Raw genomic sequence first — 12,832 nt, 5'->3', positions numbered from 1 at the left:
GCCTCCGTGCTGCGCATGCACAGTACAATAATTCGCCTGCTGCTGATCACCTGTACCTACCTCAGCTGATTTCCTGCTTTCTGCCCCGATCTCCGATGCCGCCTGCCTTCTGCCTATGCTGCCAGGACGCCTCTTCTTCTCACCCCCAGACCAGCAGCGGCAACAGCTGTGATTTCATCAAGCAGTCACGGGGCCTTTGCTAGGCCGGCCCACTTGGATATTGTGAGGCGGGACGGCCTAGCAAAAGCCCCGAGGATGCCCAAGATTCTGGACAGGGGGAGCAGGGAAGGGAGAAGGGGTACTACTGAACAGGGGGGAGGTAAAAGGAAGGGAGAAGGGCTCCTGCTGGACAGGGGGAGCAGGGAAGGGGTGCTGCTGGACAGGGGGAGGTAAAAGGAAGGGAGAAGGGCTACTGCTGGACAGGGGGGCAGGAAGCAAAGAGAGAAAGAAAGGCCTCAGCGCCCCATTGTGCTAAAAGTTTACACATCTATTCTAGCACCTGTTAATGTAACAGGCTTAAACACTAGTTATTTTATAATCCTAAGTGCTCTTCCTATTACACTAAGTGCAGATACGTACCATCGTCTTCCTCTGCTAGAATTCCTCCTCAAAATCACTCAAAACAACAATGGACTCCAGCTCAATGCAATATAACAAGTTCCTCTGCAGGAGAGGGGCCGAAGGTTCTATTCCAAGTATTTACTAATTCCGAAGAAGACTGGAGGTCTTTGTCCAATCCTAGATCTCCATTTTCTCAACAAGGAGAAGTTCAGAATGGTTTCTCTGGGAACTTTGCGACTACTTTGGAGAAAAATTATTGACTTTGCTCTCTAGATCTCAAGGAATCCTACATTCATATTCCCATCCTCCCAGCCCACAGGAAATATCTTCATTTTTGAATGGGCACACATCACTTCCAATACGGGGTGCTTCCATTTGGTCTAGCTTCAGCACCCAGAGCTTTCACAAAGTGTTTATTTGTAGTAGCTTCAACGCTCTGTTATTGTGGCTTTCATGTATTCCCTTACCTAGATGACTGGTTGATCAAGGCTTCTTCCTCTCAAGCAGCTCAATTAACCATCAATTTGACAGTATGTCTTCTAGAGCTTCTAGGATTTGCAGTCAGTTACCAGAAATTTCATCCACCCAACTCAAACTCTGGAGTTTATTGGAGCCTTTCTGGACACAATGCAAGCTCGTGCATTCCTACCTCAACAGAGTCTCAATATCTTGGTTCAAATTTGCCACAAGATGCCCACTCTTAAACACATCAAAATACATCAGATGAAGTGTTTTCTAGGTCACATGGCATCAACAGGTCATGTAACTCCATTTGCTCATCTGCATCTGAGAGAACCTCATTGGGCACTATCGACTCATTGATTTCAAGCCTCACACCCATTATCCCAGAGACTACAAGTGACCTCATCACTTTGTCAATCCCTTCAATGGTGGTTACAACTGACTCAATCTCTCAACAGGCCTTCTCTCCCATACTCTGCTTTGTCAGAAGATATTAACAACAGATGCTTCCATGTTCACCTGGGGAACCCACCTTGATGGCCTACATACATATTCAAGGCAGCTGGACTCTTCAAGAGAAATCTCTTCACAACAATCTTCTCGAACTGCGAGCAATCCACAATGCTTTCCATGCCTTTCAAGATCACTTCTTCTATCAAGTAGTACTTATTCGGACAGACAACCAAGTAACCATAGTATATGTGAATAAACAGGGAGGGACAGGATCTCGTCCCCTTTGTCAAGAAGCCATACATATCTAGGCCTGGGTGATCCCTTGCACATATTTCTCAAAGCTGTTTACCTAGTAGGAAAACAAAACATTCTAGCAGACAAGCTCAGCAGAGTCCTACAATGATCCTACAATGGTCTCTCAACTGTGCTATGTCAGATATTTTCCTATTGGGGAACTCCAGAGATAGACTCCTTTGCTTCTTCTCACAGTCACAAACTGCCAGTGTTCTGTTTCAGAATATACACGCCCAACTGCTTGGAGTTAGATGCCTTCTTTCTGGACTGGACCGACAAGTTTTGTGTGCTTTCCCTCCAATTCCATTAATAAGGAAAACCTTGTTCAGACTTTGCCAAGAACAAGCTACCATGATCCTCGTAGCACATCGATGGCCGCGACAACAGTAGTTTCCTCTTCTTCAACTCAGTGTCTAGAAACCCTGTCCACTTCGAATCTTTCCAACCTTAATAACAGAACGAGGGGTTTCTTCTCCATCCCAATCTTCATTCATTGGCTCTTACAGCGTGGCTTCTCTCTCCCAGCGAGGAGATATATTTACACTGTCTGCACCGGTATCAGCCATCATTGAGACTTCCAGGAAACCTTCCACGCAACGTTGTTACTGCTTTAAGTGAACATAAGAAGTGCCTCTGCTGGGTCAGACCAGAGGTTCATCGTGCCCAGCAGTCCACTCGCGTGGTGACCCTACAGATCCAGGACCTGTGTAGTAGTCCTCTATCTATACCCCTCTATCCCCTTTTCCTTCAGAAAATTGTCCAATCCCTTCTTGAACCCTAATACCGTACTCTGTCCTATCACGCCCTCTGGAAGCGCATTCCAGGTGTCCACCACCCGTTGGGTGAAGAAAAACTTCCTAGTATTGGTTTTGAATATGTCCCCTTTCAACTTTTCCGAATGCCCTCTTGTTCTTGTAGTTTTCGAAAGTTTGAAGAATCTGTCCCTCTCCTCTTTCTCTATGCCTTTCATGATCTTGTAAGTCTCTATCATATCCCCTCTAATTCTCCTCTTCTCCAGAGAAAAGAGCCCCAGTTTCTCCAGTCTCTCAGTGTATGAAAGGTTTTGCCATACCTTTTATCAGACGTGTCGCTCTCCTCTGAACCCTCTCGAGTATCGCCATATCCTTCTTAAGGTACGGCAATCAATATTGGATGCAGTACTCCAGATGCGGACGCACCATTGCCCGATACAATGGCAGGATAACTTCTTTCGTTCTGGTTGTAATACCCTTCTTGATTATACCTAGCATTCTGTTCGCTCTCTTAGCGGCCGCTGCGCACTGTGTCGTTGGCTTCATTGTTTTGTCCACAATTACCCCCAAGTCCCTTTCTTGGGTACTCTCACTCAATAACATCCCTCCCATCGTATAGCTGTACCTCTGGTTTCTGCTTCCTACATGCAATACTTACATTTCTCTACCTTGAACTTCATCTGCCATCTCGTCGCCCACTCCCCTAGTTTGTTCAGGTCCCTTTGTAATTCTTTGCAGTCATCTTTAGTCCGAGCACCACTAAATAGTTTGGTGTCATCCGCAAATTTTATTATTTCGCACTTCATCCCTGTTTCTAAATCATTTATAAATATATTGAATAGCAGCAGTCCAAGCACCGACCCCTGCAGAACACCAGTCGTGACCCTCCTCCAGTCCGAATAGTGGCCCTTCACTCCTACCCTCTGCTTCCTTCCCGCCAACCAATTCCTGATCCATCTATATACGTCTCCTTCCACCCCATGGTTCTTCAGTTTCCGAAGTAGGAGTTCATGGGGTACCTTGTCAAAGGCTTTTTAGAAATCTAAATATACGATGTCTATAGGGTCCCCTTTGTCCATCCATGTGTTAATTCTCGCTCTGGTGAAAACACCACTTGTTACATCTGGATGCATGTTCTCCTATACCTCTCAAATTCTGGTCTTAGAATCACTTCAGCCAGAGTTCATCTTGGTGCTATTAGTGGTTTTCATACACCTCTGGATAAAAAATTGCTATGCCCGTCCTTTGATCTCAAGATTCACGAAGGGCCTTTTTCATACCAAACCACCAATCAAACCTCCAGTTGCTTGGAATCTTAATATTATACTAGCAGCCCTGAAGAATCTTCCCTTTGAGCCAATGGTGTCTTCATCTCTCAGACATCTTATGTGGAAAGTGGAATTCTTAATCTGTATTTCTTCAGCAGGCTGAGTCGGTGAACTACAAGCGCTTGTCTCAGAGCCACCACATACAACATTCTTCCATGACAGGTTAGTTCTCTGTACACAACTGAAATTTTTTCCTATGGTCATCTCGGATTTTCATTTGAACCAGTTTATAGTTCTTCTTGTGTTCTTTCTTAGACACATTCTTACCCTGGTGAAGCTGCACTGCACATATTAGATTGTAAATTGTGCTCTTGCTTACTATTTGCATAGAACCAAACCTCACAAGACTTCCACTCAACGTTTCCTCTCATTTGATCCAAAGAGACTTGGACTCCCCGTCACCAAGACAACTATCTCTACATGGCTTACGGACTGTATTACATAGAAATATAATGGCAGATAAAGGCCAAATGGCCCATCTAGTCTGCCCATCCACAGTAACCATTATTTCTTCCTCTCCCTAAGAGATCTCACGTGCCTATCCCATGCCTTCTTGAATTCAGACACATCTACCACCCTTTCTGTAAAAAAGTATTTCCTTAGATTACTCCTGAGCCTGATACCTTTTGCTATGCTTGGGCTGGGCTAACACTAGGAGGTCGTGTCAAAGCATGTAAAGTTAGGGCTATGGCGACTTCAGTAGCTCATCTACGTTACACTCCCATTGAAGATACCTTAGTTCATACCTTCACATCACACTACTGCCTGGAGAACCATTCCAGATGAGCTAGCCGATTTGGCCAAGCAGTTCTACAAAATGTATTCTCTGCTTAAAAGCCAACTACCCTCCAAACCTTTTGTTTCCGGCTAGGGAGTCCCACATGTGAGAATATGCTGCCTGCTTGTCCTAGGATAAAGCTTACCTGTAACAGGTGTTATCCGAGGACAGCAGGAAGATATTCTCAAAACCCTCTCACCTCTCCTATTACCTTTTAGCCAATGTCGGAGGGGAAGGCACTGGCGCATGTGCGGTACGGGCATTCTCAAGACTTGTAAAAAGTTTAAAGTGCCAATATATTTTTGCACAGTCTATACTGGGTTTCGTGGATGACGTCACCCACATGTGAGAATATCTGCCTGCTGTCCTCAGACAGGTGCTGAAGCTTATAATTAGTATTTAGGTGGAGACAACTAGCCAGATTGGGTGGGCCAGTTGGTCTTTATCTGCTACTGTATGTGTAGAGCTTGCTAGAATTTACAGCCATTTATATAATTGGATTCAACTTGATATAGCTTGTGAAAAGCTTATATACTATCAAGTTTGCTTCTCTGGAGGTGATGCCAGAGTTATTTATACTCAGCGCATTTCCTTAGCACACAGAAAAATCACTGTACGTCCTAGGATTCAAAAGCAAACTAGATGCACATCTCCATACGAGAGGCATAGAAGGATATGGGTGACTAAAAATTACAAAGAGCAACAACAAAAAAAATCCAACTAAAACTGCAGTAAAAAATCACCAAAACGGAAAAACCAACAGAAACTGCAGGCAATGTACAAGATGCAGGCAAGATTTATTGTACCAAATTAAAATGCAGTAATATAAAACCCTTTTTACCAACCAAGGGTCCCTGTTTCTGTTGGTTTTGACTAAAAATTACGCCAGGTGTACGACCTGGCAGGGCCTCTGCGTGTGTGGATCGCTGGACTTGATGGACCGAAGGTCTGATCCGGAGATGGCGCTTCTTATGTTCTTATGATAATCCCTGCAGTGTTGGCCATGTGCCCTCTTACCAAAAAGTATTTTTGCTCTTAAGTGGCTGATGACTTCACAGTTTGTCTTGCAGGGTCTGAAGAAGGTGAGGGAGCATTTTTTTGGATTCCAAAAGATCTAAAGCATTTCTATGTAAACCTACATCACTGAATGTCTGTTGAAGTTGGGCAGGTTATTTTTAACCCTATGCCAGTCTCATTGCTGATGTTTTCCCATGCTTAAATGGTTTCCTACTTTTCTTCCACTAAAGGTTTTGGCTGGGACAGCAGAGGTGTAGACATTCTATAAAGCATCTCCCTACAGTGGTCAGTGAGACATTACACTTCACTAATTCCGCTGTGCATCCTGTGGGTAATCTTTCCAAGCACAAGTTATTTATCAAACTCACTCGGCTGCCACAGTATTATATCGTAAGTTATTAAAGAGCATGTTTTTTTTTCTGAGCATTGTACTTTGGGGATGGAATTGATAAGTTTTCTACCTTTGAAGTAGAACCTTAAGAGATAGGAAGGAATTTCAGAAGGAAGACTTCTGTTTTCCCTCTGTATTTACCCTGTCAGCTTCCTTTCCTTTGCTAAGCAAATTAAGACATTCTTGAGGAAAGTAAGCTAGAAAAATAAATGTACATCTGCCAATGTGAAATCTTTTTGTGTGTTGTGGCTTATTTGCAGGCCTTTATGGTCTTTAATTGAAATATTGTCTTTTTTTTATTGAACTAACAATACATTTTTTGACTAGCTTTTGAAGACAGTTCCTTCTGGTCAGAAATGAGCCAAAGATGACACAAAGAATATATTAATGAAACAGTAAAGCATTCCAGTGAGTGTCTCACGGGGAAGGGTAGAGGTGGGGATGAAGGGTCTGAAACAGGGAGAGATGGATAGGTAGTGTGACCATATGGCTCCAGAAAAAAGGGGACGGATTGAGACATCTGGGTTTTACTTCCATTGAAAGCAACCAAGATGTCTCAATCTGTTCTCCTTACTTTCATTGCTTTCAATGGAAGTAAAACCCGGATGTTTCAATCCGTCCCCTTTTTTCTGGAGCCATATGGTCACACTATGGATAGGTGACACCCACTAGACAAGACTTAGTAATGATCTAGATTTCCTATCACATTATACGAAAACAAAAACACAATCCAACTGATCTGCAGTGAAAGAACAATCGGAAAACCCAAAAACAAACTGCAGATAATGGTACAAGATACAGGCTGAGTTTATGTTGTGGTTAATGTCAACTTCTAAATGCAAACCAGGGGACCCGACACGGTCCGTGTTTCGGTTAACACGCCTTCATCAGGGTCCCTGATCTGAAAGGGATCAAATTGAACCGTAACAAACATTAATTATTCTCTCAACAGGCTTTTTTTAATGTTTATTGCGGTTCAATTTGATCCCTTTCTGATGAGGGACCCTGATGAAGGCGTGTTAACCGAAACACGGACCGTGTCGGGTCCCCTGGTTTGCATTTAGAAGTTGACACGCCTGCATCTTGTACCATTGTTTGCAGTTTGTTTTTGGGTTTTCCTATTACATTATACACCATAACATTATACTGCTTTATCACTCACTAATTACTTGACCCTCATATGTGGACTGTGAGGAACTGCAAAAGGCCCTTGCCAAATTGGGGAACTGCACTAAACTTTGTGTGGAGCTAGGTCCTTGTGGGAAATTGTGACTTTTTTCCAAGTTTGTGAGTTTTATTAAGATTTTTTTTATATACCGCCTATCAAGGTTATCTAAGCCAGGGGTATCCAACCTTTTGGCTTCACTGGGCCGCATTGGCCTAAAAAAAATGTTTCTGGGGCCGCACAAACTTTCGAAAGCTGCAGACAGACAGAGGAGGGAGCCAGCAAGATGGTAAACATCTGGGGGCAGCAGAGGAAAACACTGCATCGCCCTCGACCGGGGCCGCACAAAATACTTCATGGGGCTGCAGGTTGGACACCCCTGATCTAAGCGGTTTTACAGTCAGGCACTCAAGTATTTTCCCTATTTGTCCTGGTGGGCTCACAAACTCTCTAATGTACTTGGGGCAGTGGAGGATTAAGTGACTTGCCCAGGGTCACAGGAAATAGTGAAGGGCTTGAACCCACAACCTCAGGGTGCTGAGGTCGTAGCTCTAACCACTGCTCCACACTCTCCTCCAATACAATATCAGACATGAGCCAAGTATAGAACAATGAAGACATTGTGACATCACTGATGAAGTTGACTTTTATTGGTGGAATGAGGCATTATGACAGGGAAAGGGATTGGGACACAACCACACTCAAAGCGGTTTACATACAGGTACTGCAAGCATTTTCCCTATCTGTCCTGGTGGGCTCACAATCTCTCTAATGTACCTGGGGCAGTGGAGCAGCACGGGGTTTGAACCCACAACCCCAGGGTGCTGAGGTTGTAGCTTCAACCACTGTGCCACACACTCCTGGAGATGTATAGGGGATGAGCTGGGCTAGTAGTTTGTTCATAAGAAATTTATGTAGTTTATTTTTATTTCATTATTTATATACCACTTATGTCCTAAGTGGTTTACATTCAGGTACTTTATCATATTTCCCTATCTGTCCCGGCTGGCTCAAACTATCTAGTGTACCTGGGGCAATGAGGGGATTAAGTGACCTGCCCTGGATCACAAGGAGCAGCAAGGGATTTGAACCCACAACCTCGGGATGCTAAGACCGTAGCTCTAACCACTGCACCCATGGCGAGGAATGGAAGAGAAGGAAGGAGATGGTGCTCATAGAGGGACGAGGAGAGAATATATAGTGCCCATTTTTGTTCCTCCTTGTATAACTGAAATGGATGGGCCAAATACTATCAGACTTTGTGTAGAGGAAAGTTCACAGAGGATCATCATGCTTTTTCACTTCAAAGTGGGTGAGAGATCTTGTAGTCAGAGGTACATGACAGGGCAAAGTTGACACCTTTTAAAAAATATGCTGGATCTAGAATGTTCTGCTTTCTATTTGTGTTCTGTAGGTAGTTGAAATGTTTGACATTCCCGGCTGCCCCACCGAGCTGGAGTACACGTATCACTTTCTGTCTGTGAATCCTGGTGAGGCAGAGGATGGGCCTCCCACAGCTCTCTTATTGCAGAAATTCAAACCAAATATTGAGGAGCTGACCTTGGACACACAAAGTGGAAAACAAACAAAGGCCGGAACCAAGCGGAAGGTACCTGATCCTGAACCGAATTAGAGTTTCTTGAACTGAAGTATCGAGAGGATAATTTAAAAGGAATTTTTGTAGGCCAAACAGCACTGTGTGTAGTAGTTTTCATAAACTTGTGTTGCTCATATAAATGTAAATTTACATGCATACAGCCATGAACCTGAGTAATTTACTTAAATTATACAGCGGCATTCTTGGGGATGATGATGGGAGGACTTTGCAGATATGTACAGACTTTTGACAAACTAGGGTTGTGCATGCAACTTGTTTTAACACGCTAAAAATTCTAACTCGCATTAATCACATCAAGGTGCTCTCGCCCCATTTCCTCCTCTCATACCGCTGCCCCGGGCTCTCATTTAGCTTCTGCCACATTCTCTCATACATCTGTTTCAGTAGCCTTTTGTTTCCTGATGTCGTCAGATCATTCCTCCAGTATCTCATCCCCTTCCCCCTGGCAGCCCTCAATTTTGCCTTCATATGGACTGTTCTGCTCTAGCCAAGGTCTGCCCTCTCTAGCGTCCTGCCTCCTCTGACGATACTTCCATTTCCTATGGGAGGATTCTGGCTAGAATGGAGCAGCCTGTATACAGGTAAGATGATAATAATAATAATAATAATAACTTTATTCTTCTATACCGCCACAATCTTGCGACTTCTAGGCGGTTTACAATCAAGAGTGCTGGACATTCAGCGAAATACAATAAGTAGATATTCAGAGGAAATACAGAGATCAGAGACCACAAGGGGGAAGGGGATGAGATATCGAAAAATGCGGGCAGCAGGAGACAAAAGGCTGCTGAAGTGGAAGTAACAAAGGACGTGGTAGTGGAAGGGGAGGGTGGGGCAGGGGAAAAAGCTGCAGGAGCACCCAGAGAGAAAAATATGCCAGTCGGGGGGAATGGGAAGAAGAGTCTGTTGAAAGCACGGTGCCCATGGAGGGGAGGTAAGGGAAGGGGCAGTGGCATTGCCCGTCCACGACATCTTACGGGAAACTTTCTATAAAAACTGGGAAGCTCCCCTCATGGTTCCTGGAGCCCCTCGTAAATTGGATAGCTTGTACCAGGTTATTCCAATCCCAGGGTTTGACAAACCTCAATTGCCCCACGAGTCCCTCCTGGTGGAATCTACTTTGAAAAAATCTCAGGGTTCCAGTGTCTATGCCTCCACCCCTCCTGGCAGAGAGGGAAAAACCATGGATAAATTTGGTAAGCGCCTTTTCCAAAATTCCATGTTAGCCAATAGAGCCAACAACTACACCTTCCACTTCTCCTTCTACATGAAGCATCTGGTGCAACAGCTCTCCTCCTTACAGAAATATCTTTTCCAGCAATATATTTCCAGCCTCCTCCAACTCAGGAAATTCATGGTTCGCTCCATCTACGACTCATTTGAGCTGACCTCTCGCGCATCTGCCATGGCAGTGGCCATGCGCCTTTTGGCATGGCTGAGAGTCTCTGACCTAGACATTAACCACCAGGACCGCCTGGCTAACGCACCTTGTCTGGGTGATGAACTCTTCGGAGAGTCCCTGGACTCAACAACCCAGAAGCTCTCAGCACATGAGACCAGGTGGGACACTCTGATTAAATCTAAAAAGAAGACTCCACCTGCTCGCACATACAGACAGCAGTCTTCCTACCAGCGCAGGTTCTCGGCCAGACCTCTCAACCCGCCTCAACAGCAGCCGCGCCGACCTCGGCAGCAACATCAAACTCAGGCTCGCTCTCAGTCTCACCAACCTGCCAAGCCTCTACCTCCGTCAAAACCATCTCAACCCTTTTGACTCTTTTCTCCAGGGCATAGCCAGTCTCCCAACATCATTGCCTCTTCCTCAGCCTATCGGAGGTTGCCTCCAACTTTTTCTCAGCCGTTGGGAGGTCATCACATCAGACCAATGGGTCCTCAACATCATTCGCCACAGCTACTCTCTCAACTTCCAGACTCTTCCACCAGACAATCCTCCCGTAGAGTCTGCTCTCTCACTCCTCCCAAACCCCCCTCCTCCTGAGGGAGGTCCAATCCCTCCTTCTTCTCAATGCCATCGAAGAGGTGCCCCCGGACCAAAGGGGTCAGGGATTCTACTCCCGCAACTTCCTGGTTCCTAAGAAGACAGGAGACCTCCGTCCCATCCTCGATCTCAGGGACCTCAACAAGTGTCTGGTCAAATAGAAATTCAGAATGCTCTCCCTGGCCACGCTTTACCCTCTTCTCTCTCAACACGACTGGCTATGTTCCCTAGACCTCAAAGAGGCCTACACTCACATCCCCATCAATCTGAATTCACGTCGCTACCTCCGCTTTCAGATTCAGCACCGCCACTATCAGTACAAGGTGCTACCCTTTGGCCTCGCATCATCGCCCAGGGTGTTCACCAAGTGCCTTATTGTGGTGGCGGCCTTCCTCAGGTCTCACAACCTCCAGGTGTTCCCCTACTTGGACGATTGGTTGGTGAAAGCAACTACGTCTCCACTTGTGCTGCAAGCCACTCATCACACCATCTCTTTCCTCCATCTCTTGGGGTTCGAGATCAACTACCCCAAGTCGCATCTGCTTCCCACACAGTGACTTCAGTTCATCGGAGCAGTTCTCGACACCACTCTGATGAGGGCGTTTCTCCCCTCCGACCGACACCGGACCCTGCTCCACCTCTGTCGTCAGGTGCTCCTTCATCAAACCATCCCAGCTTGACAGATGATGGTCCTCTTGGGCCACATGGCCTCGACGGTCCATGTACTTCCTCTGGCACGACTCCACCTCAGGACACCTCAGTACACTAGCCACCCAATGGTCACAGACCACGGATCCTCTTTCTCATCCCATCTTTGTGACATCGTCTCTTCAGCAATCTCTTCAATGGTGGTTGAACTCCTCCAATCTTTCCAGGGGTCTACTCTTTCATCTACCCCCTCACTCCATGATCATAACCACGGATGCCTCCCCCTATGCGTGGGGAGCTCACCTGGGAAATCTACGCACCCAGGGACTCTGGACCCCTCAGGAGCGTCAACATCACATCAATTTCCTGGAACTCAGAGCCATGTTCTACGCTCTCAAGGCCTTCCAGCACCTTCTCTGCCCTCAGGTTCTTCTCCTGTGCACAGACAATCAAGTTGCCATGTACTACATAAAGAAGCAAGGCGGCACCGGATTTCGCCTCCTCTGTCAGGAGGCTCTCCGCATCTGGACCTGGGCCACGGCCCACAGTCTCTTCCTCAAAGCTGTCTACATCCAGGGCGTACAGAACTCCCTGGCCGACAATCTCAGCCGCATCCTTCAACCTCACGAGTGGACCCTGGATCCTCCCACGCTCCGCTCCATCTTTGCTCGCTGGGGAACTCCACAGGTAGACCTCTTTGCAGCTCCTCACAATCATCAGCTGCCCCAGTTCTGTTCTAGACTCTTCTCTCCTCACCGTCTGGCCCCGGATGCATTCCTGCTCGACTGGACGGATCGGTTCCTCTATGCCTTTCCTCCACACCCTCTGATGTTGCGGACATTATCCAAACTCCGCAGGGACAGAGCCACCATGATTCTCATCGCTCCTCGGTGGCCTCGCCAACACTGGTTCTCCCTCCTGCTTCAGCTCAGCTCCAGGGAGCCCATTCCTCTTCCTGTGTTTCCTACTCTACTTACACAGCAGCATCAGTCTCTACTACATCCCAATCTTCGCTCCACCTGACAGCTTGGTTTCTCTCGGGCTGACCTCTCCAGAGAATCTGTCTCAGCCTGTCCCTCGCATTTTGGATGCCTCCAGGAAACCGGCCACTCTCCAATGTTATCATCAGAAGTGGACCAGGTTCTCCTCTTGGTGTCTCCTGCATCATCACGATCCCACCTCATTGGCGGTGAAAACTGTACTGGACTATTTGCTCTCTCTGTCCGATGCTGGCCTCAAGTCTACCTCAATCAGAGTCCACCTCAGTGCCATCACTGCGTTTCATGAGCCTATCCTCGGAAAACCTCTCACGGCTCATCCTCTGGTTTCCCGGTTCATGAGAGGTCTCTTCAATGTCAAACCACCT

The 12,832-nt window shown here is 46.3% G+C and overlaps 1 protein-coding gene across 1 annotated transcript in view; it reads left to right on the top strand.

Annotated features, from left to right (window-relative positions):
- MED14 (mediator complex subunit 14) overlaps nt 1–12,832 on the top strand; it is a 219,484-nt gene that overhangs the window by 101,086 nt on the left and 105,566 nt on the right. Inside the window, 2 exon segments of the mRNA XM_033948560.1 lie at nt 5,876–6,035; nt 8,616–8,810. Of these exon segments, the coding sequence (XP_033804451.1) occupies nt 5,876–6,035; nt 8,616–8,810 (355 nt within the window).

This window comes from Geotrypetes seraphini, chromosome 6 (genome assembly GCF_902459505.1).
Source record: "Geotrypetes seraphini chromosome 6, aGeoSer1.1, whole genome shotgun sequence".
In the NCBI taxonomy this organism is placed as follows: domain Eukaryota; kingdom Metazoa; phylum Chordata; class Amphibia; order Gymnophiona; family Dermophiidae; genus Geotrypetes; species Geotrypetes seraphini.
This window is presented reverse-complemented; position numbering and strand designations above follow the sequence as displayed.